The sequence below is a fragment of the Bos indicus genome, chromosome 18, assembly GCF_029378745.1.
Source record: "Bos indicus isolate NIAB-ARS_2022 breed Sahiwal x Tharparkar chromosome 18, NIAB-ARS_B.indTharparkar_mat_pri_1.0, whole genome shotgun sequence".
NCBI lineage: Eukaryota > Metazoa > Chordata > Mammalia > Artiodactyla > Bovidae > Bos > Bos indicus.
In genome coordinates this window covers 40,885,945-40,907,238 of record NC_091777.1, presented here as the reverse complement: position 1 = coordinate 40,907,238, position 21,294 = coordinate 40,885,945, and the positions used below count along the sequence as shown (strand labels likewise).

Here is a 21,294-nt window from a genome sequence, read left to right as displayed (position 1 = left end):
TCTGGTATTCCCATCTCTTGAAGAATTTTCCACAGTTTATTGTGATCAACACAGTCAGAGGCTTTGACATAGTCAATAAAGCAGAAATAGATGTTTTTCTGGAACTCTCTTGCTTTCTTGATGATCCAGCGGATGTTGGCAATTTGATCTCTGGTTCCTCTGCCTTTTCTAAAACCAGCTTGAACATCTGGAAGTTCACGGTTCACTTATTGCTGAAACCTGGCTTGGAGAATTTTGAGCATTGCTTTATTAGCGTGTGAGATGAGTGCAATTGTGCAGTAATTTGAGCATTCTTTGGCATTGCCTTTCTTTGGGATTGGAATGAAAATTGACCTTTTCCAGTCCTGTGGCCACTGCCGGGTTTTCCAAATTGCTGGCATATTGAGTGCAGCACTTTCACAGCATCATCTTTCAGGATTTGAAATAGCTCCACTGGAATTCCATCACCTCCACTAGCTTTGTTCGTAGTGATGCTTTCTAAGGCCCACTTGACTTCACATTCCAGGATGTCTGGCTCTAGGTGAGTGATCACACCATTGTGATTATCTTGGTCATGAAGATCTTTTTTGTACAGTTCTTCTGTGTATTTTTGCCACCTCTTCTTAATATCCTCTACTTCTGTTAGGTCCATACCATCTCTGTCCTTTATCGAGCCCATCTTTGCATGAAATGTTCCCTCGGTATCTCTAATTTTCTTAAGAGATCTCTAGTCTTTCCCATTCTGTTGTTTTCCTCTATTTCTTTGCACTGATCACTGAGGAAGGCTTCTTATCTGTCCTTGCTATTCTTTGGAACTCTGCATTCAGATTCTGATAGGATTAGTGTCCTGAGAAGAAGAAACACCAGAGAGCTTACTCTCTCTCCCTGCATGTACACAGAAGAGGTCATATGAGCACACAACCATATGGCAGCTGCAAGCCAAGGAAAGAGGCCTCAGTATGAAACCTATCCTTGCCATCACCATGCTCTTGGACCTTCAGTCTGCAGACCGTGAGAAATAAATTTCTGTTCTTTGAGCCACTCAGTCTATGGTATTTGCTATGGCAGCCTGAATAGGCTAATGTGTTCAGATATATTTAGAACAATCTAGATGGCATTAAAAAATATCCCGTGCACTACATGCTAAGAACAAACAAACAAATAAACACCAGGGGTAACTTTTCAGCCACAAGATGTACTGGAGCAAAAGAAAACATTCTGCCATTGAACAAAGTCCCAAACAGACCACAGTTTAAAAAACAAAAAACCAACAAAACCCAAAGCACTATTAAAGTAAAAACTACTTGGGAGAAAAAATTTCCATCCTATGAGCAATTTGAAATAAAAACTTCAGAATCATAATAGTGACTCTACTATAATTTTCTGTAATAAAACATCTATTATAACAGATATGGCAATACAATAAAAGTCCTATTGTTCCAGAAACTGTATTATAACTGAAACAGGATAATTATAGAAATACTTGCGTGAGAATTTCATGTTCAACAGAACCATTGAAAATCATTGTTCTCAGGCTGAAAATAAGTCTTCCGGGTACAGAAGAACTCTTCAGTGAGATCTGAAATGGAAGACAAGGTGGATTTTTTAAAAAAAATCTTTTATAGCAGCATAACCTTCCAAAGCCTCCTCAGGGCCATCTGTAACATGTCTCCAAGGGCCCATCCAGCTCTGAGTTCCACACTTTATTTGGAATACTAAAATCTAATAGTAGATTTGGAAGTAGGGCATCTCTATATTCTTTCAACAAACAGATTTTAGGGTGAATCTCAGTTCTATCAAGTTCATTTTGTAAATCCTAACTTAGAATTTGTAGCTGTTTAGAACAGCTGACCCCTGGAACTTTCTGCAGAAATCTAAACGTATGTTGAAGGCATTGCTGGTACTGCCACTCCCCCTGCTTGTGGTTTACGGAGCACTTTTCCACTCTGTTCCTCGTGTAGTCTTCACAGTAATCCCAGGTTGTCGAGAGTGGGGGATCTCAGCCTGATTTTATAGTTGAGGAAATTGAGAGTACCTGGATGGAAGCAGGGGCAGGGAGATCCAACTGGAAACTTAAAATATTTGCACTGTAAACAAATTCTTTTTACTTGGCTTGTCTATGTATTTGACGTGGCTTTGGGGAAACTGGCAAAAGTGACAAAGGATTTGGGGACTTTTTGTTTTATTTTTTTAAATAGAGGGCCTGTCAGTCATCTCTTGTCTCCGCTACTGATTTCTAAAATTCCACGCCAGGGAACTTGGTACTTGAGAGGCTGGAGACCTGGAGGAAATTCACACAGCAATGATGGTGGCTATGGGACTAAGGGAGTGTGCCCCGAGGAAATAATCATCATCATCATGACGATGAGGAGAACACACACTCAACACCATGGCAAATATGCAGAGTGGTGCTAAGTGATGACTAAAGGGACATGATAACCATCTACAAATATTTGAAGGATGTAAACACTAAGGAAGAAGATGAATTAATTATTTAGAGGAACAATGAGGAAGCCCCGGAGGAGCTCATTACCAATCCCAAAGCCACCTCATCCCTCAACAACCTTTTTGGAATTAAGCTGGACTGAACTGAAGACTAAAAGCAGGCAGCTGGATGGCCCCCTGCACACAACAACCTCAACACAAGGCATGGCTGAGAATGGTCTTTTTTTCTCTCTCTTTTAATTATCTGGTTGCACCGGGTCTTAGTTGCAGCATGTGGGATCTAGTTCCCTGACCAGGGATAGAAGCCATGCCCCCTGCATTGGAAGTGAGGAGTCTCAGCCATTGGACCACCAGGGAAGTCCCTGAGAAAGGTATTTTTATCATGCTTGCAGGTACCCATGTGCCTATTTGGATAATAATCATCATAGCTGGCATTTGCTGACTACCTGGTATTATGGATTCAATTCTGTCATCCCAAAATATATGTGAAAGTTTTGACCTCTCATACTTATGAACATGACCTTATTCGGAAATAGGGTCTTTGCAGTTGTAATCAAGTTAAGATGATGTCATTAGGGTGAGCCCTTACTCCAGTGAGATGGCAACTCGCTCCAATATTCTTGCCTGGAAAATCCCATGGTCAGAGGAGCCTAGTGGGCTGCAGAGCACTGGGTCACAAAGAGGCGGACACGCCTGAGTGACTGAGCACACACATTACTCCAGTATGACTGGCGCCATATAATAAGAGGGAAATTTGGACACACACAGACACGAGGAGAACGTCGTGTGATGAGAAAGGTAGAGATGCAGCTTCAAGCCATGGAATGCCAAGGATTGGTGACCACCACTAGAGGCTAGCTACAACAGTCGAGGAAGGGTCCTCCCCTACAGGTTTTAGAGGGAACACTGCCTCCCAATTCCTTGGACTTTTTAAAAAACCATTCATCTTTATGAATAAACAGGTTAAGTACACATATAGTCTAAGTAAAGCTTTTCACAATCCATCATATGATCCTCAATCAAAATTCAGATTATAAGAATTCGGAAACTTTCTTCTGTTATAATGATCTGAGAATTGTGATTTCTATGGTTTACATATTTAGTAAACAAAGATGTACATTATTCTTAGACAACAAATTTCTCTTTGGAGCCACCCAGTTTGAGGGACTTTGTTATGGGACCCTAGCAAACTAATAGACCTGGTATATGCCAGAAAGTGTGCTGAACACTTCACAGGTGAAGGTGAATGCAACCTTGGGGGAAGGACTGGGAGATGAGGAGACTTCCTTTGCCTCCAGAGCTAAAGACTCAGAGGTTCTTAGGAAAGGTGGTGGACGCAGCAGGTACCTCTCCTGACCCAAAACCTTGGCCCAGTGAGTACCTTGGGATAAATGACTGTCTTCAAGGCTAGATCAAGATCCCCAGGAATCCCTAATCACCAGACAGACTATGGTGTCCTTAGTGAAAGTGTTGGTCATTCAATCATGTCTGACGCTTTGCGATCCCATGGACTGTAACCCACCAGGCTCCTCTGTCCCTGGAATTCTCCAGGCAAGAAAACTGGATTGGGCTGCCATTCCCTTCTCCAAGGAATCTTTCCAACCCAGGGATTGAACCCGAGTTCCCTGCATTGCAAGCGGACTCTTTACTGTCTGAGCCACCAGGGACACCCAAAGAGGTAACTTAAAAACGAACACGATTTAGTTTTCAAAGTGACATCTGGTTTATATGTATGCTGTTATTAAGAGATTGCAGGGATTTATGTGTGGATCATCCAGCCCTGGGTCTGGGTGGGTTTATCCTGAAAGAGTTGTGTAAGTTCAGAGCCCCTCACTCATCTTCTCAAAAAGGGAGGATGGGGTTGCTGGCCTCAGGGGATCCCACCTGAATTTTGACTCTGGCAGGCTCTTTGAACACAACCTAGCATCCTGGGACCATCAGGAAGAGGGTGCACTGTGAAGGCTGGGGTAGAATTGCATTTCTCACCATTCTGGGCATATGAGGCTCATACTGGGGAATCTGGACATTCATTTTCATAATTTATGATGTAATCAAGAATATTCTAGATTCCTACACATTACCTCCTTTGATCTTCAGAACAATTTTATGAGACAGGCACTATTATTAGTTATTGGCCAAATGAGGAAACTGAGGCACAGAGAAGTTGAATAACTTTCCCAAGATCATCCAGCCAGACCTTAAGATCATAAGCATTCAGTTCAGTTCAGTTCAGTTCAGTCACTCAGTTGTGTCCGACTCTTCACGACCCCATGAATCGCAGCACACCAGGCCTCCCTGTCCATCACCAACTCCCGGAGTTCACCCAGACTCACGTCCATCGAGTCGGTGATGCCATCCAGCCATCTCATCCTCTGTCGTCCCCTTCTCCTCCTGCCCCCAATCCCTCCCAGCATCAGAGTCTTTTCCAATGAGTCAACTCTTCGCATGAGGTGGCCAAAGTACTGGAGTTTCAGCTTTAGCATCACTCCTTCCAAAGAACACCCAGGGCTGATCTCCTTTAGAATGGATTGGTTGGATCTCCTTGCAGTCCAAGGGACTCTCAAGAGTCTTCTCCAACACCACAGTTCAAAAGCATTATGAAAGCACTAAATGGATGCTGGGCCAGTGGAAAGTCACCACACCATGATGGAGACCCCACTATGCTCCTCATTCATGGAACCCACTTTGCAGAAGGCTCGGCTGCCGTTATAATGTGGGACGGTGTGTTACATTTATGGGCTTTGGTGTGTACATTTTATGACTTTATTCATATCAGAATGAAGGTTACAAGTTGCTGATGGGTTGAATGTTTGCAGGACTTCTTATAGCTAACCTTCTCTAGCGGGCCCCACCCTTGAAGTTTCTTTCCGTTCTAGCATTTTCCTCCAACCCTGTCCTTTCCTCCCCATCTCTCCGGGAGTGAGAGGGCCCAGTTCCTTAATGTGCCACCAGAGGGAGCTGGCCTGTGAAGAAACAGGAGAATCTTATCCAGGCCCAAGCCTGGCGACACCCCAGGGAGTTGGGCTATTCTTTTCCTTGGTTAATTTTCATTTTCAGTTTTGGAAAGTCACCCAAACTCATAAAGCTCCTGTTCAGGAACAAATGGAGTTATTTCAGGGGAATTTATCTGTGGCAGGGGAACTCTGGTTAATGCTATAGGCCTTTTCTCACATTAGGGACAGAGTGGAAACAGAAGTAACAAAATAATAAAGAACACAAAGTTTCAGTTAACTAACTTAACATATATAAATTCTGCTGCTGCTGCTAAGTCGCTTCAGTCTGTCCGACTCTGTGTGACCCCGGAGACAGCCCACCAGGCTCCCCCATCCCTGGGATTCTCCAGGCAAGAACACTGGAGTGGGTTGCCATTTCCTTCTCCAATGCATGAAAGTGAAAAGTGAAAGTGAAGTCGCTCAGTCATGTCCGACTCTTCGAGACCCCATGGACTGCACCTCAGATCTACTATACAGAATAGTATCTGTAGCTAACAATACTATATTGCACACTGAAGTGTGCTAAGAGGGTAGATCTTACGGTAAGTATTCTTACCACATCCCCACACACAAAAGATAGCAATAATAAAGGAGGTGGAAGGAAACACCCGTATATACTTATGGCCTTGATGGTGGCAATGATTTCATGGGTATAGATTCATCCCTAAACTCAACTTTTGTATACATCAAATATGTACAGCTTCTTGTATGTAAATCATACTTCAGTAAAGTGAAATATCTATCTATATAAGTGAAGTCACTCAGTCGGTCCGACTCTGCAACCCCGTGGACTGTAGCCCGCCCAGCTTCATCCATGGGATTCTCCAGGCAAGAATACTGGAGTGGGTTGCCACACCCAAAGGACTTTCCCATTCAGAAAAAAAATTTTTAATTGTCTGGTAGTATGAAAGAGGTCGACTCTCTGCGTGCCCACAGCACTCTGGAAGGCAAGCCAGAGGGCCGGTTACAAGCAGGGCTTTGAGCCAGGTGGACCCAAGGTGGAGTCTGGACCCTGACACTCCCTACCTTGGTGGCTTTGGGTAGATCACCCTCTCTGAGCCTTGGTGCCTCCCTTCTCCTATCTGTAATACGGCAATGGGAACCAGGCCTACGCTGCAGGATTGAAGGAAATAGCCCATGGAAATCCCCCAGAAGCCTTTTTCAGCTTTGAGATGGGTCCAGGCCAGCCCTTGTATATGGGGGTTGGAGGAGATTGGTAGAAGGCTCCTCCACGTGCCGCTCTAAAGTATCCCCTGGCCCTTCTCTTACCTGCCTCCCTCATGCCTTTGCAACCTCCCAGGAGGCTCCCCAACCTCAGCTTTTCCCTGGAAGCTGGACCTCCTCTTTCCTTGGAACCCCAGGAGCAAAGGGGCGCAAGATCTTTTCAAACCCCAGACAGAGAGGCCGCCGGTGTCTGCACTGCGGCCGGCTGATGTTTGACTTTGCCGGGTACATTGACCGAATATTAACAGCGCCTCGCCGAGGCCGCGGTGTTCCTTCCGGAGCCGGGACCCGAGGGGTGGGGGAGTGTCTCGGTCCTGAGTGAAAGGCCAAAGCGAAAGAGGGCCTCCCAGGAGGCCCCCGGGCTTGAGCAAGAACTAAAGGAACTCCGACCTAGTATGGGTGTGAGCGGGTGGACGGTAGGGCTGCGCGCGGCCTCGGGGCCCCAGCGATCCCGCTCCAGACGCCCCATCCTGGCAGGCGCTCGCAGAGCTGAGCCGGGATCGCGGGCGCAGCAGCGGGGGCTGCGGCGGCGCTACCGGTGGGCGGCGCCCCGGAAGGCCCTGCGCGGACGAGCCGGAAGGCGGGGGGGCGGGGCCTGCGCGCGCGGCGGGGAGGCCTGGTGTCCCCGCGCCTGCCGGCCTGTGACCTCGCGGCGCCGCCTCCGCAGGTAAAGGGCCCCGAGCAGCCGCCGGAGCTAAGGGGGCGCCCGGAGCAGCACCAGGGCAGACGGTCTTAGTCCATTTATTTTCCTTATGGAGAAACGGGGGAACTAAGGGATGTGTGTGCTGTCTCCGCCCGCAGGAACTCCTGTGTGTGCGTGCGCGCGCGCGTGTCGCTTCCCGCAGGAACCGGGATACGCGTGTGGCGGGTGTTATATCCGCAGGGTGGGGCACTCCTGGCCTTGCCCTCTGGGGAGAGAATTTGGACGCCAGATTAGAGATGATGAGGAAGGGATGTTAGTGATTTAGGGGCGGGGAGATTAGCCTTGTGGGGACTGATAGCTTCTTTGACTTTTCTTTGCCCGCACTGTGGGGCATGTGGGATCTTCGTTCCCCGACCCAGGATCAAGCCTGTGCCCCCCGCTTTGGGAGCGGGGAGTCTTAACCGCTGGACCGCCAGGAAAGTCCCTCTTTATCCTTTTTGTTTGTTTGTTTAAAGAAATAGGAATAATTTGAGAGGATGTTGCTCAAGGGCCAAGTAGGTAGATAAGGTGTGCTCCAGTAGGACCCTCGGAGAAGGCAATGGCACCCCACTCCAGTACTCTTGCCTGGAAAATCCCATGGGTGGAGGGGCCTGGTGGGCTGCAGTCCATGGGGTCGCGAAGAGTCAGACACGACTGAGCGACTTCCCTTTCACTTTTCGCTTTCATACATTGGAGAAGGAAATGGCAACCCACTCCAGTGTTCTTGCCAGGAGAATCCCAAGGATGGGGGAGCCTGGTAGGCTGCCGTCTATGGGGTCGAACAGAGTCGGACACAACTGAAGGGACTTAGCAGCAGTAGCAGCAGTAGGACCCTGCTCAGCTCTGGCCTGGATTGCTGCAGAAGGCGGATCCCGTGTGGCTTGTATTTTTGATTTTTCAGGAGAATTAGAAATCTGAGGTGTTTGTGAAATCTCATGATTTTAAAATTCTAGCAACTATTTTATTTATTTATTTGGCCTCAATTCATGTGGGATCCTAGATCCCCCACCAGGGATCCAACCCTCATCTCCTGTACCGGAAAGTGAGGTCTTAACCACTGGACTGCCAGAAAGTGAAAGTGTCTCAGTGGTGTTAACTCTTCCCACCCCATGGACTACACAGTCCATGGAATTCTCCAGGCCAGAATACTGGAGTGGGTAGCTGTTCCCTTCTCCAGGGGATCTTCCCAACCCAGGGCTCCCACATTACAGGCAGATTGTTTACCAGCTGAGCCACTAGGGAAGCCCGGGACTGCTAGGGAAGCCCCTAATTCATTTTTTAAAAGTCTAATCTGACTGTATTTGCTGATGGGATCCAATGTCTGTACTGGGGCATAGAGAGGTATAAAGACATGGTTTATAGGAGCCAGAGGGCACACTGGAGCTTTATAATAAAGTCCACCAGAGAAGTAAAAAGTACTGAGGATTGCAGGTGAACAACATCACTGAATCTTAAGAGGCCCTGCTTTTTTAATTTTTAAAAAGAGCTTTGTGCATGGAGGTCTGTGTTAGCTCTGCAGCCTTTCTCTCCTCATCTCTTACAATCTGCTCCATCTCAGAAAGCCAGGCTGCAGTCCCAGGGCCAGGCTCATCTCCCTCTCCCCCAGATCCGTGCTATAATCAGCAGACCAGCCTGGGTGCTTGCAAGAAACCAGGGCTTCACGTTGGCATTTGCCTTCCCTGTGGCTGGCAGATGGACTTCCTGTGACCCAAGTCTGTTTCGTGGACAAACCTGATTCTGAAATAGGTGTGATATGGGTGTGGAGGGGGGCACCCTCCCACCCCATTGAGGTCTGTCCCAACAGTGCTGCTGCCTCGTCCTTCTTCACCCACTTCTCTGCCACTTACTAAGGTAGCTGGAGTGGGAGAAGGAAAAACGAGACTGGCTTCCTTCCTCAATCAGGCAACCCTGGAGAAGTTGGGAGGCTGAGATTTTTAGCAGGGGCTCAGGAGATGGTCGGAAAAGGCAATGGCACCCCACTCCAGTACTCTTGCCTGGAAGATCCCATGGATGGAGGAGCCTGGTAGGCTGCATTCCATGGGGTCGCTAAGAGTCGGACACGACTGAGCAACTTCACTTGCACTTTTCACTTTCATGCATTGGAGAAGGAAATGGCAACCCACTCCAGTATTCTTGCCTGGAGACTCCCAGAGACAGAGGAGCCTGTTGGGCTGCCATCTGTGGGGTCACACAGAGTCGGACACGCGACTTAGCAGTAGCAGCAGCAGGAGACGGTGCTGCAAACTTTTCTTCCACAACAAGAATCTATTGATGCTCCAGCTTCTAAAATGATTCTTACAAGTAAATTAAACCAGCGGTCTCTTGGATAGAGGCAGCCACAATGCCACTGGTTATTCATGGTGTGGATCCATTGAACCCAGATGGAGTTGGAGAAGTGGCCACTTCTCCTCCCCTCCCACACACCATGACACCTGCTGGCCCACTAGTCATACTCTGGACTTGAACCTTGTGCCGGCTCAACTGGGCTAAGTGGAGGTTAAAAGTGGTGTTTGCACAATGATGCCTCATTAGTCCTGGTGGGTTTTGACTTAAAGTCATTCAGAGCAGATTGGAAGCTGGTTTTGGTTGTTTTTGTTTTGTTTTTAAGAGACCATAGAGGGTGAAGTGGGTATATATCTCCAGCCTCTTTTATATGCCTTTTCTTGCTGTGCAGAAACTGTTTGGAGAATACAGATCTGTAATTCTGCAGAAAACCTGGCATATGGGCAGAATGTGCTGGCCTGGAAACCAGCCTTGCAGATCAGGCATGGCAAGGCTCAGAATCTTCATGCCTCCGGGAATGCAAGGGGCCTTCCCAGGACCTGAGTTTCATCTCCCTTTTTTCTGCAAAACTGACAGATAAAAAGCTAGATGTAAATCAGAGCTAAGCTAGGTATTTTACAGGGTGATTTTTAGGTTTTTAAAAGGTTTTATCATGAGATTAATTCCTTTGGTTATCTTAATAGGTATCTGAAATTAAACATTTTGTTTGCATAGCTTTACAAGCCCATGGCTATTGGGTAAATCAGGTTACTTCCTCCCTTCTCCCATTTCTAAGTGCAATTCCTTCACTGTTATAATGCTACAATGTTATCTTGACATTTGTGCCTGGAAAATTTTTGACTTCTGGAAGGGTGGAAGGGGGCTCTCTTGCAGGTAGGAGGGGGTTGGGGCATGTGCTATGCCTACATGTGGTCACCGCTGGTGAGCAGAAGGGCCTGGAAGCCAGGAGGCATTTTAGCAGATCCAGGACACCTGGGAGCCAGAGCAAGGACAAGCACACCTGAATTTTCCTCTAGTCCCTTGGGCAGCCCTACAGGGGTCTCTTGCATTCTGAATTCAAGGACTGAGTAGCAGATATCAGACATCTTAAGTCATTCTGTCATAGAGTCTTGCTGTCCAAAAGTGAGGGCAGAATTTCAGCTGGGGGCTTGTAAATACAGAATCTCACCCTACCTGTATGGGTAGTATTTAACAAGGTCTTCAGTGACTCCTGAGTGCTGGTGGAAAATCACTGATATCAAGAATATCAAAAGGAGGAACTTTCCTGATGGTCCAGTAGTTAAGAGTCTGAGCTCCCAATGCAGGGGGCTACAGGTTCAATCCCTGGTTGGGGATCTAAGATCCCCATGCCACATAGCATGGGGAAAAAATAAAAAGAATATTAAAAAGAAAAAGAGGGGACATTTTCAGGGCCTGGAGAAGAGGATCCCACTGACCTCCCCTGGGTCTACAAAGAAGTTCTGACTGGTGTAGATTCACAAATTTGTTCTAAAGGCTCAGAGTTCTCTCTCAGAATTGGGAGGATAATTTTACATTAGGGCAATTGTGGTTTTTCCTTGGGTTTAAAAACAACTCATATATCCAAAAGATGTTGAACAATAGGTTCTGCTCCAAACTTCCATAATTAAATTCCTTGTAAATGTCTGTGTTTCACAGCCTTGATTGAAAAGGGAAGTGGTGGTGAGAGAGGAAGGTGCCCACCAAAGCCTTGGGCCCAGCCAAAGCTGGAAAAAGAAGCACTGCTCGTTGCTGCTTTGATTTACTTCCTGTCCTGCCACATGGCCCATCAGTGCCAAGGTTCTCCATTCCCACCAACCCTGGGGTAGTTAGTGCCTGCCCTACCTCCACCCTTGCCCCTGCCTGTTTTTTCCTGCTAGTGTGGCAAACAGTTTCCTGACCCCAGAGAATTTTTCTAAAGGTCATTGTTCCAAAGTCTGTCCATCCGTCTGTCATCTGTTCATCCATATGGAATTCTTTGATTTCTTTTATTCTCTGGTCATTTCATCTTACCATATCATCCTGCCCCTGCCTTTAATATCCCATGAGTAGAACTGGATTGACTCTGAGTGGTTGCTTGTTGAAGCCATTGGTATATGTTAGGAAGAGAATGTTCATTTAGAACCATCATGTCTGAAAGTCTGCCGTGTTAACAGTCTTGCTCCAGGTGAGACTTTGCATCCATTCTGCTTACACCTTGTAGGAATCCAGTCTGTAGGTGGTTTATCTTCATCTTACAGGTGAGAAACCTGCCACTCTGCTGGGTCATCCCATGGCTACAAGGCTGTGTGGTTACAGAGTCCGTGCTTCCCCCTTCTCTGGCTTGGCGGAAGCTGAGGTGCCCTGTCACACAGAAGTGGACCCAGCACTGGGACTTGTGCACTCTGCCCAGCTTTGTGGGTGGGGATTGCCTGGGCTAGCTGAAGGGCCCTGACACAAGAAAGCTCAGAATTGCATCACTCATGATGAATTGGTAGAGCATGTGGGCAGGGTTGTTCCTTAATCTATCATAAATCAGAAGTTAGAGTGCAGAGAAGACCTTTCACCCACTCTGCTGATCCTGTCTACTTAATAACTGAATGCTGCCCTGCTTTCTGTTTGGCAAAGGATTTGCCACACGACTGGTGGTGCTGTCCATCCTGCACATGGCAGAGATCCTGTTCTCTACCGAAAATGGGGAACCTTCCTTAAAACTTTCGGAAGAGTAACATTTGGGTGGAAAGGCCCTTCACTCATTGCAACTGTCCTTAGGAACGCTTACCCCGAGGTCTGCCGCGATGCCCGTTGCGGTGGAGGACATCATGAGGTTGCTGTGCTCCATCTCCGAGGAGAGGAAGATGAAGGCGGCCGTCAAGCACTCCGGGAGGGGCGCCCTAGTCACTGGGGCCGTGGCCTTCGTTGGTGGCTTGGTGGGCGGTCCACCAGGACTAGCCGTTGGTAAGTGCAGATGCCTCACAGGGACAGTGCAGTTGTTGGGAAAAGGCCTTTGAAACCACAGAGACATCGTAAAAGCCTCTGTCCTGTGTGAGAAGTTTGTCGAGTTGAGGTCACTTCTGTGAAGCGATCTTTGGGCACATTATCAGTCCTGTTACCAACTCCAGCTTCTTCGTGAATGCCTCAGAAGTGCAGGGCTCTCTCAAAAGGCATCTGTGTTATAAAGGCTGGAGGACACCTTTCTCCCGGAATGTGTCCTAGAGCCAGAGGATTTCAGGGTGTCCCGGGTTTTGGACAGTCTCCCTCCCCCATCACCATTAGACATCCAGAGAGGAAGCTGAGATTTGCTGCGCACCTACTGAGGGGTGATGCTGTAAAGCCACAGAACATGAACTCATTCAGAGTGCTTTCCTAGTCTGAAAGCAAGCAGTCCAGCTCAGGGAAAGCAACAAGCTAGCTCCTAGCTGGTCATCATCCCTGCCCCTTCTTTTATCACCTGCTTCTATTTGGGAACTTGTTTCTGGCAGTAAATGAAAGTTTGGCTGATCTTCCCGTCATTCTTTGTAGCTAGAATGAAGCTGCTTCCTTTGGATTAGGACCAGAAAGAATTCCTATGTGGTCTGAACTGTGGGTTGGGGGTGTTGTCAAAGAGCTGGCTGCTGTCCAGGCCTGATCTATGGAGGGGCCAGATAAGGTTTCCCTTGGGGTATGTCAGATAGACCCTGCAAAACAGGGCTAGGTCTGCTACCCTGGGCTCAGCAAATATGTACTGAATGCCTCCTTTGTGCTGGGGATACAGGGCCTGAGAAAGTTCACAGGCTGGTGGAAGCCCTTTCTATGTGGCTTGTAGTCTTCACATGAATACAGGCTAGAGAGATGACTGCTTTTCTTCTGAGATTGGCTTCTGTGTCCCAGCTCACCGGAAAGGCTTCCTGCTCTCCTCTTCTCTCCTGGAGTAGGATTGACATTCGAGGACATTGTATCAAGCTGAGGCCACACTGAGGAGAAAAAAATCAGCTTGTGGGTGACCCTAGATCTTCCATCTATATATTTCCATTTCCAAACTCTGTGAGTTAGTGAGTCCTGACTTCAGCTTCTTGCCATCCAGGAAGTATTCCCATGGGGGAGGAGACAAGGCCATTGCCATCTTCCTCAGTGACATCCTTTATTTCTTTGTCCCACCCCATCTGATGTGCTCAGAAAGGGCTAGCTGGGATCATTTATCACATAGCTGTGCCCAGATGCCATTTTGGGAGCACATATTTTGTTCAGATTGAGCAAAAGCTGGTAGAGGACAAGCTGTCGGCAAAGGGAACCCTGGGGATTGGCTGCTTGCAGCCCCTAGGTCATGGGCAGGAGCATCATTTTACCCAGAAAACAAAGGAATTTTCTCTTCTCCAAAGAGTTGGTGATTTCTTGGTCGATATTTCCTGGCGACTTTTTGCATTAAGTGCTGCTCTAAATCAAATATTGATGTTCTCATAAAGGTTTAGTGCAGATGAGTGCAACTCTTGTCAGCACTAAGCGTTTCACTGGTGTCATGGGGGAAAGTTCACTAAAACTTGTAAGTGACTGACCCTCCCTCCCTCCCTGGAATGCTCCTTCCCTTCAGGGTGGGGGGAAGTCTGTCCAGGGCAGTGTTCAGCCTCCAAGACATGAAGCTGGCCAGTCTCCTGCATCTTAGGAGGTGTGTGCGACCAGGTGCTTCCACGCTTGCTTTCCTAAAATGTTGCAAGATTTACTTACTGATGGCTGCGTCCAGCCTGCAAATGGGTTCTCTCTGGCTCAGACTGCATTCTTTTGGGTAAACTTTTTATTTTGGAATAATACTAGATTTACAGAGATTTACAGAGAAGTTACAAAGATAATGCCAAGAATTTCCATGTATATCTCATCCAGTTTCAGTTCTCCTAATGTTCACATCTTATATTAACCATAGCACACTTGTCAAAACTAAGAAACCCACCCTAACATTACTGTTAACTATTCTTCAGGCTATACTTGGATTTTATCAGTTTCTGCGTCCAAGGTCTTTTTCTGCCCCAGGTCTAGCTCAAGACAACACATTGCACTTAATCCTCATGTCTCCTTAGTCTCTCCAGTTTTATTATTATTTTTTCCACTCTTTATTTTTCCCCCATGTAGGCCATGACAGAGTATTGAGTAGAGTTCCCTGTGCTGTAGAGTAGTAGGTTCTTATTAGTTACCTATTTTGTAGAGAGTAGGGTGTCTATGTCAATCCCAGTCTTCCAGTTTATCCCTCTCTCTCCTCATCCTCTGGTAACCATGTTTCTTTTCTATTTCTGTAGTAGAAAACCTCTATAACTCTATTTCTGTTTTATAGATAAGTTCTTTTGTACTTTTTTTTTTTTTAGATTCCACATATAAATGGTATCATATGATACATGTCTTTCTCTTTCTGACTGACTTCACTCAGTACAACAATCCATGTTGCTGCAGATGGCATCGTTTTGTTCGTTCCTATGGCTGAGTAATATTCCATTGTGGTATATATGTACCACATCTTCTTTATCCATTCTTCTGTTGATGGGCATTTAGATTGCTTCCATGTCCTGGCTGTTGTAAATAGTGGTGCAGTGAATGTGGGGGGTGGGGGGGCACATGTATCTTTTCAAATTATGGTTTTCTCCAGGTATATACCCAGGAGTGGGATTGCTGGATCATATGGTAACTCTATTTTTAGTTTTTTAAGGAACATCCATGCTGTTCTCAATAGTGACTATTTGGCACAGTGGTAACTCATATCTCAGTGACATAAGAGATGCGAGTTCAATCCCTGGGTCAGGAAGATGCCCTGGAGAAGGAAATGATAACCTACTCCAGTATTCTTGCCTGGAAAATCCCATGAACAGAGGAGCCTGGCAGGCTACAGTCCATGGGGTCTCAAAGAATCAGACATGACTGAGCACAGCACGCAGCACACCATGGCTGTACCAGTTTGCATTCCCACCAACAGTGCAGGAGGGTCCCCTTTTCTCCACATCCTCTCCAGCATTTATTGTTTGTAGATGTTTTGATGATGGGCTTTCTGACCAGTGTGTGGTGATCACTCTTTGTCGTTTTGACTTTTCATTTCTCTAATAATTTGTGATATTGAGCATTTTTTCATGTGCTTTTTAACCATCTGTGTATCTTCTTTGGATAAATGCCTAGTTGGATCTTCCATCCACTTTTTGTTTGGGTTGTTTGGTGTTTTTTTTTTTTTTTAAATAATGAGCTGCATGAGCTGTTGGTATATGTTGGAGACTAATCCCTTGTCAGTTGCTTTCTCCCACTCTGAGGGTGTCCCCAGTCTTGCTTTCTGCTGCTTTGATACTTTTGAGGAATACTGGTCAGGTATTTTGGAGAATTCCTCTCAGTTTGGGTTTGCCTGATGGCCTTCTCATGAGTAGACTGTGGATCTTTGGGCAGAATACCGTGGTGCTTCTCGTCACACATTCCAGGGACACGTGGCATCCATAGGACCTCCTTGAGATGCTCAACTTGATCACCTGATCAGCTGATCAACTTGATCACCGGACTAGTGGCATATCTGTCAGTTTTCTCCACTACAGAGTCACTGTTTCCCCTTTCCTACTCTTCTCTTTTGAAGAAGGTCACCAAGTCCAGCCAGCCTGCATTTTTTCAGTATCTGATCACCAATATTTAAAACTTGTAAGACTTCTAAAAGATACAGACCTGGTATTCCATGTGGCAGCAGTTGGCTGCGGTGGCCACTCCTCCTTTAGACACGTACCTAACTCTCCAGGTCACCACAGTCCCACTCAGCCCACTTCACTCCTTTCAGTTACCTGCCTGGGCCCTGTAGACACTGAAGTTTGAGACCCTTTCCCTAGGACATCTTCCTGGAGCAGGCTTCACCTAACCTGCTTAAATAGAATTTTCCATTGAACTTGGGACTCTTCTGGTCCCAAGATAGCATGCTTTAACTTTGATAATAATAAATTTACATATAAAAGTAATGTTTGTGCCCTTTTGGGGTAGCAGAAAAAGAAATAGTTGAATACATTAAATTTGTTATTTATCATCATGCAACTTTGGAAGGGTTATATGAAAAACATTGCTTCAAGAGAAAATACCTTGTAATCTGTCGCTGTTCCCAGGGCCCCTGAACCATGTGGTTCCACTAGAAATTTCAAAGCTCAGGGCTCAGGCACATGTTAGCCACCCAGTGGAGGAAACTCAGCCTTACCACTGAGATGGTTCTCCCTGAAAATGCATTTTCTTCTCAGCCCTCTCCTTTGAGGTGAGAGAGATTTTTATGGAAGCATGGAAACCTTCAGCCCATGAAGAGGATTTTAGTTAGCATAGCTCTCGGGGCGAGATGCTTCGTGTTGCACCGTGAGTGCAGAGCTTAGGAGAGGGCATGTGTGAGTGTCAATTATCTGAGCCAGATGGATCAAAGACCACGTAAACCTTTGCCCTCCGCCCTGCTGGTGGGGCAGACTTGAAGCTGAGCCCGTCCTGACCCGCTCATGAATGTGCTCGCTCGTCATGACAGTGGACATGCGCTCAGCGAGAACCCGTGGCCATCATTTATGAATAAGGCCGACTAATTGAGTCCTTCCTGTTTTCTAGGGGGGGCCGTCGGGGGTCTGTTAGGTGCCTGGATGACGAGTGGACAGTTTAAGCCGGTTCCTCAGATCATAATGGAGCTACCGCCTGCCGAGCAGCAGAAGCTCTTTAACGAAGCCACCGCCATCATCAGGCACCTGGAGTGGATGGACGCCGTGCAGCTGACCATGCTGGTCATGGGCAGTGAGGCCCTGCAGAAGCAGCTGCTGGCGATGCTGGCCAACTACGTCACCAGGGAACTGCGGGCGGAAGTGCAGTACGACGACTAGGCCTCTGCCCTGGGAAGGGGGTCCGTTCGGATGATTCCCCTGACTCGTGGGAGGTGACCAGGGAGCTGCGGGAAGCCCACATCATCAGAATGTTACCTGAGCTGTAGCAGCACCTCCTGCTGAAGAGGCTGCTGCTGTGCTAGGTCATGTTGTGGAAATTACTGGAGAAGATGCTGTGCTTTATGGCTGTGTGCACCTGTGTGTCCTGACAGCCTTTGAGGCGGAAGCTGGTGAATAACAAAGCTGTGCCTGCTGCCATGTGGTGGCAGTTTTTTGAATCCACGTTGGCTCACACAGGAGCCAGAAGGTCCTCACGTTCAGTCTCTCATCTCATCACAAGAAGATGACGCCTGTCCAGGCACCCATTTCAGGACCGCCCCCCCCCACCCCCCCCGTCCCGCCTCTTGGACCTGGGGGGCTGGCCCCTGTTGGAATCATGTTTGCCTCTTGATTATCCATTCACCACCCAGTGACTTCAGTGGCCTCAGGGAGGGGGCAGTCGGCCTGCTGAGTGAAGCCAGGAACGCCAGTGGCTCTCAGTCCCTCCCCCAGTAGCTGCCAGACTAGCTTCTCACCCTCCCTGGGGGCTTACTTTCCTCATCTGAACAGTCACAGTAGTTCTTGTGTTCTGCTTTTTAAATTAATTCTTTTCAGTAAAAGCATTTCTCTTTCTGAAGTGGTAGGATTATAACTTACCTAGACACAGGAAATGTCTCCATCCTAAATTTCCCTAATGCTGTTTTTGCTTTGCTTTCAGAACCACAACTTGACTGTCATCAAATTACAGTAAATGTTTTCTGAATCGTCCTTTTCTCCACCTATTTTGTGTAAAGCGTCTCTAAGATTCAAAGTTCTATACTTGGAACACAAAGGAAGAGAACAGATTTGTGGCTTTAAAGAGTGAATGAAAGCTGTGGATTCCTGGGCCCGACACCTGAGCCTCCAGGCTGCTGTGGTTCCCGGGCTGCCAGTGTGTGCACACTCCCCAGGCCTCTCCTGGCACCCACAGCGTCCCTTGGGTCTCTCCAGGGAGCTGGAAGGAAGCTTCACTGGCCTCCCTGGGATACAGCGGAAGGCACTCATGTGGAGCAGAGATAGGGTCCCGCACCTTCTTGTGGGTCAAGAAAACTTCAGGGCAAATTTGAACCTGTGGTGAGTAAGGAAGGATCAGGCTTTTATCTCAGAAAAGTTGCTCTTTATCTGGCCTCGTCTAGCACTCATCAGGTGCCCTTTACAGGTCAAATGCCTGCGGTTGATGAGGCCACTTGGTCATTTGCCCTGCTTGGGTTGATGAGGGAGCAGGGCAGGGCCCTTTTAGATAATTCTCCTGACTCATAGAAGGTGACTGCGGAGTTTGGGGGGATCCCACCCACTCATTACTTGTGTTGGGTCCTACTCTGCCAGGCTCAGGGGACACAGGTGGTCCCAGCTTAAAGGTCCTACACCAGTGTCCACTGGATCCCTCCCCTGGCCTGCCTGCCTTTACCCCTGGGGAAGCCACTCTGGGGAGATGGCCTGATTCCCACCCAGACAGGTGTCAGATGAAGCAGGCCTTACTGAATGAAGTCACTGGCCTAGCCAGGTCTTAGGTGACTTGTGGTGGACTCTGGGCCCAAGAGGAGTCCAGACCTTGAGTCTTGTCTCTCCCAGGAGCTGAAAGCACTTTCCTTGCTTTCCTTTCATGCTCTCCTTACAGTGACTGTGACTTAGTATTTCTTCATCTTCTTTGACAATTTTTGACTTATTTATTTTTGAAACTTGGAAGACACCAGAAAGTATAAATGGAAAATGAAGGCATCGCCCTATGCTGACTGCTGCTCCAGCCCCTTTCCAGATGCAGCCACTGTACCAATTTCTTCTGTGTTCCTGTTTTTAGATAGTCTTGTTTGTCAGTGTTTATTGCTGAAAACAGAAAAATCCAGAAACGTACAATGAAATAAAAACCATTAAATTATCACCACCCCAATAAAACCTACTGCTAACACATTTGGCATACTTGGTGCAAACTTTTTAATGGTATGTATGTTTCTAACCTATTTGCATCTTTACTGTTTAGACCCTTTGAACACTTTTACCAATTAACATTAAATAACACTTGTGATGTAATTTGAACTCCCTTGTGAACATATGTAATGGTTTTATAATATTCCTTTGCACTAAACCATATACCAGCTATTGTGTCTTTTATAGGTCGTTAATATTATAGTGCTAACATTTTTATGAACACTTTTGTGTTAATGTTCTGTTCATATTTTAGATTATGATAGTCTGTAGGATAGATTCCTCAATGTGAAATTGTTGCATTTAAAACTATGTAGTATTTTTTACAATGGGTGGATAGCATCACTGACTGAATGGACATGAATTTGAGCAAACTTCAGAAGATAGTGAAGGACAGGAAAGCCTGGTGTTCTGCAGTCCATGGGGGTCTCAGAGAGCCGGACACAACTTAGCAACTGAACAACAACAACAATATTTTTAAGGCTGTTGTTATATTCAGTCAAAATTCTTCCAGAGAGGCAGTGTCAATAATTTGTTCTTCCAACAGCAAGTTTTGGAGATGCGCATCTTATCACATCCTCACCAGGAAATTGAATGACAGTATCTTAAAGCTTTATTAATTTGATGGGTGATTACTGACATCTTGGTTTGATTCATTTATCTTTGGATTATGAGTGAGGTGGACAAGGGTGGGGTGAGCTCCTGGGGGCTACCTGCCCAGGTGCTGAGAGCTCCAGGACCCTGGGGCCCAGGCCTAGCAGAGGGTGAGGGGGCTCTGGTGTGAGCAGACAGCCCGCTGGGGCAGCGGCTGGCTAGGCGGTGGTCAGGAAACAGCAGGAGAGTGCCAGTGGGGTAAGGAGGCTGCTGAGGAGGAAGCCTTGGTGGGGGACCCAGTAATTATAAAAAGAAACCATCTGCTCTGGGCTGGTTATTAACCTGCTTCGAGTGTTGCTGTGACAGTGCCGGGCAAGATTTTTCTCGGGCAGATGGTATATTTTTAGCTAGAATGAACTCTTTTATTTATTTATTTTTATTTTTGAGATGTCTGGCTTGGCAGTAAACACTAGGGTGTGTTGCAATGCTGGAGGCTGGGGGATCTGGCAGGGTGTGGAGAAGTGTCCTCTCCCCATTACTTATTGCGAGGCGCCATCTAGCGGCCAAGCGGGCACATCCTTTCTCCTCTTCCCTCAGCCGGGCCTACAGAGCCTTCTCTGAGTCTCCAGCCAGGCCAGAATGTGGCTCCACAAGGACGCTGTTTTATGAGTTCCCCTTGGGACAGGGCTGCAACCTTCCTGAGGTTTTAATAAGCTGTGAGCAGAACATCAACCATGTCTCCTGCAACCTTTTTGCATATAAACCAGAATGTCTCTCAATCCCAAACAATCAACATATGGCAATTAAGCAATGCCAGGATTCATCTAAACCACACAGGGAACAGGCACTGTCTGATGTGCTTTCAGCTTGTTGGGAGGAGATAAATGACTTTATTAGCCGGAGGTGGCTTCTCGGACCATTACGGTAACAGTGGGTCAGGAGTCAAAGCTTGGGCCTGGCTGCCTGCATCGCAGGCTCAGGCAGCTATGGTACCGCAAATGCTGGCGAGTGGAGGAAGTTGGGAAGTGTTTTTCTAAACTGCTAAGGTGGTGGCTATTTCTTTAATTTTTGTGGGTTTTCAGGGGAGGACTTTACTCTCATTCGAATTAAACAAATACAAGGATAATATCTAGGAGATATCTATTACATGCCAATTAGTATAAGTGAATACAAATGATCAAACCCAGAATGGGCAGGACTGTGGGTAAAGAATGTATATGCCTACACACATATACTCCACCAGAGGAAATACACAGTCATGCAGTCTTTGGGGAGAGTGATTTGAAGGAAAAAAGTC

The 21,294-nt window shown here is 47.0% G+C and overlaps 1 protein-coding gene across 3 annotated transcripts; it reads left to right on the top strand.

Moving 5' to 3' along the window:
- The first annotated feature begins 7,166 nt into the window (after positions 1-7,166).
- C18H19orf12 (chromosome 18 C19orf12 homolog) lies at positions 7,167-19,388 on the top strand. 3 transcript variants are annotated; one of them, XM_019979824.2, is made up of 4 exons: positions 7,228-7,308; positions 11,263-11,403; positions 12,355-12,540; positions 17,137-19,388. In XM_019979824.2, the coding sequence occupies exons 2-4, from the start codon at positions 11,385-11,387 to the stop codon at positions 17,400-17,402; spliced, it is 471 nt and encodes a 156-aa protein (XP_019835383.2). In that variant the 5' UTR covers positions 7,228-7,308; positions 11,263-11,384; the 3' UTR covers positions 17,403-19,388. The 3 variants fall into 3 exon arrangements, with proteins under 3 accessions (XP_019835384.2, XP_019835383.2, XP_019835385.2); XM_019979825.2 differs by lacking the exon at positions 11,263-11,403 and having other exon boundaries at positions 7,167-7,308; XM_019979826.2 differs by lacking the exons at positions 11,263-11,403; positions 12,355-12,540 and having other exon boundaries at positions 7,236-7,308.
- Positions 19,389-21,294: the final 1,906 nt, after the last annotated feature.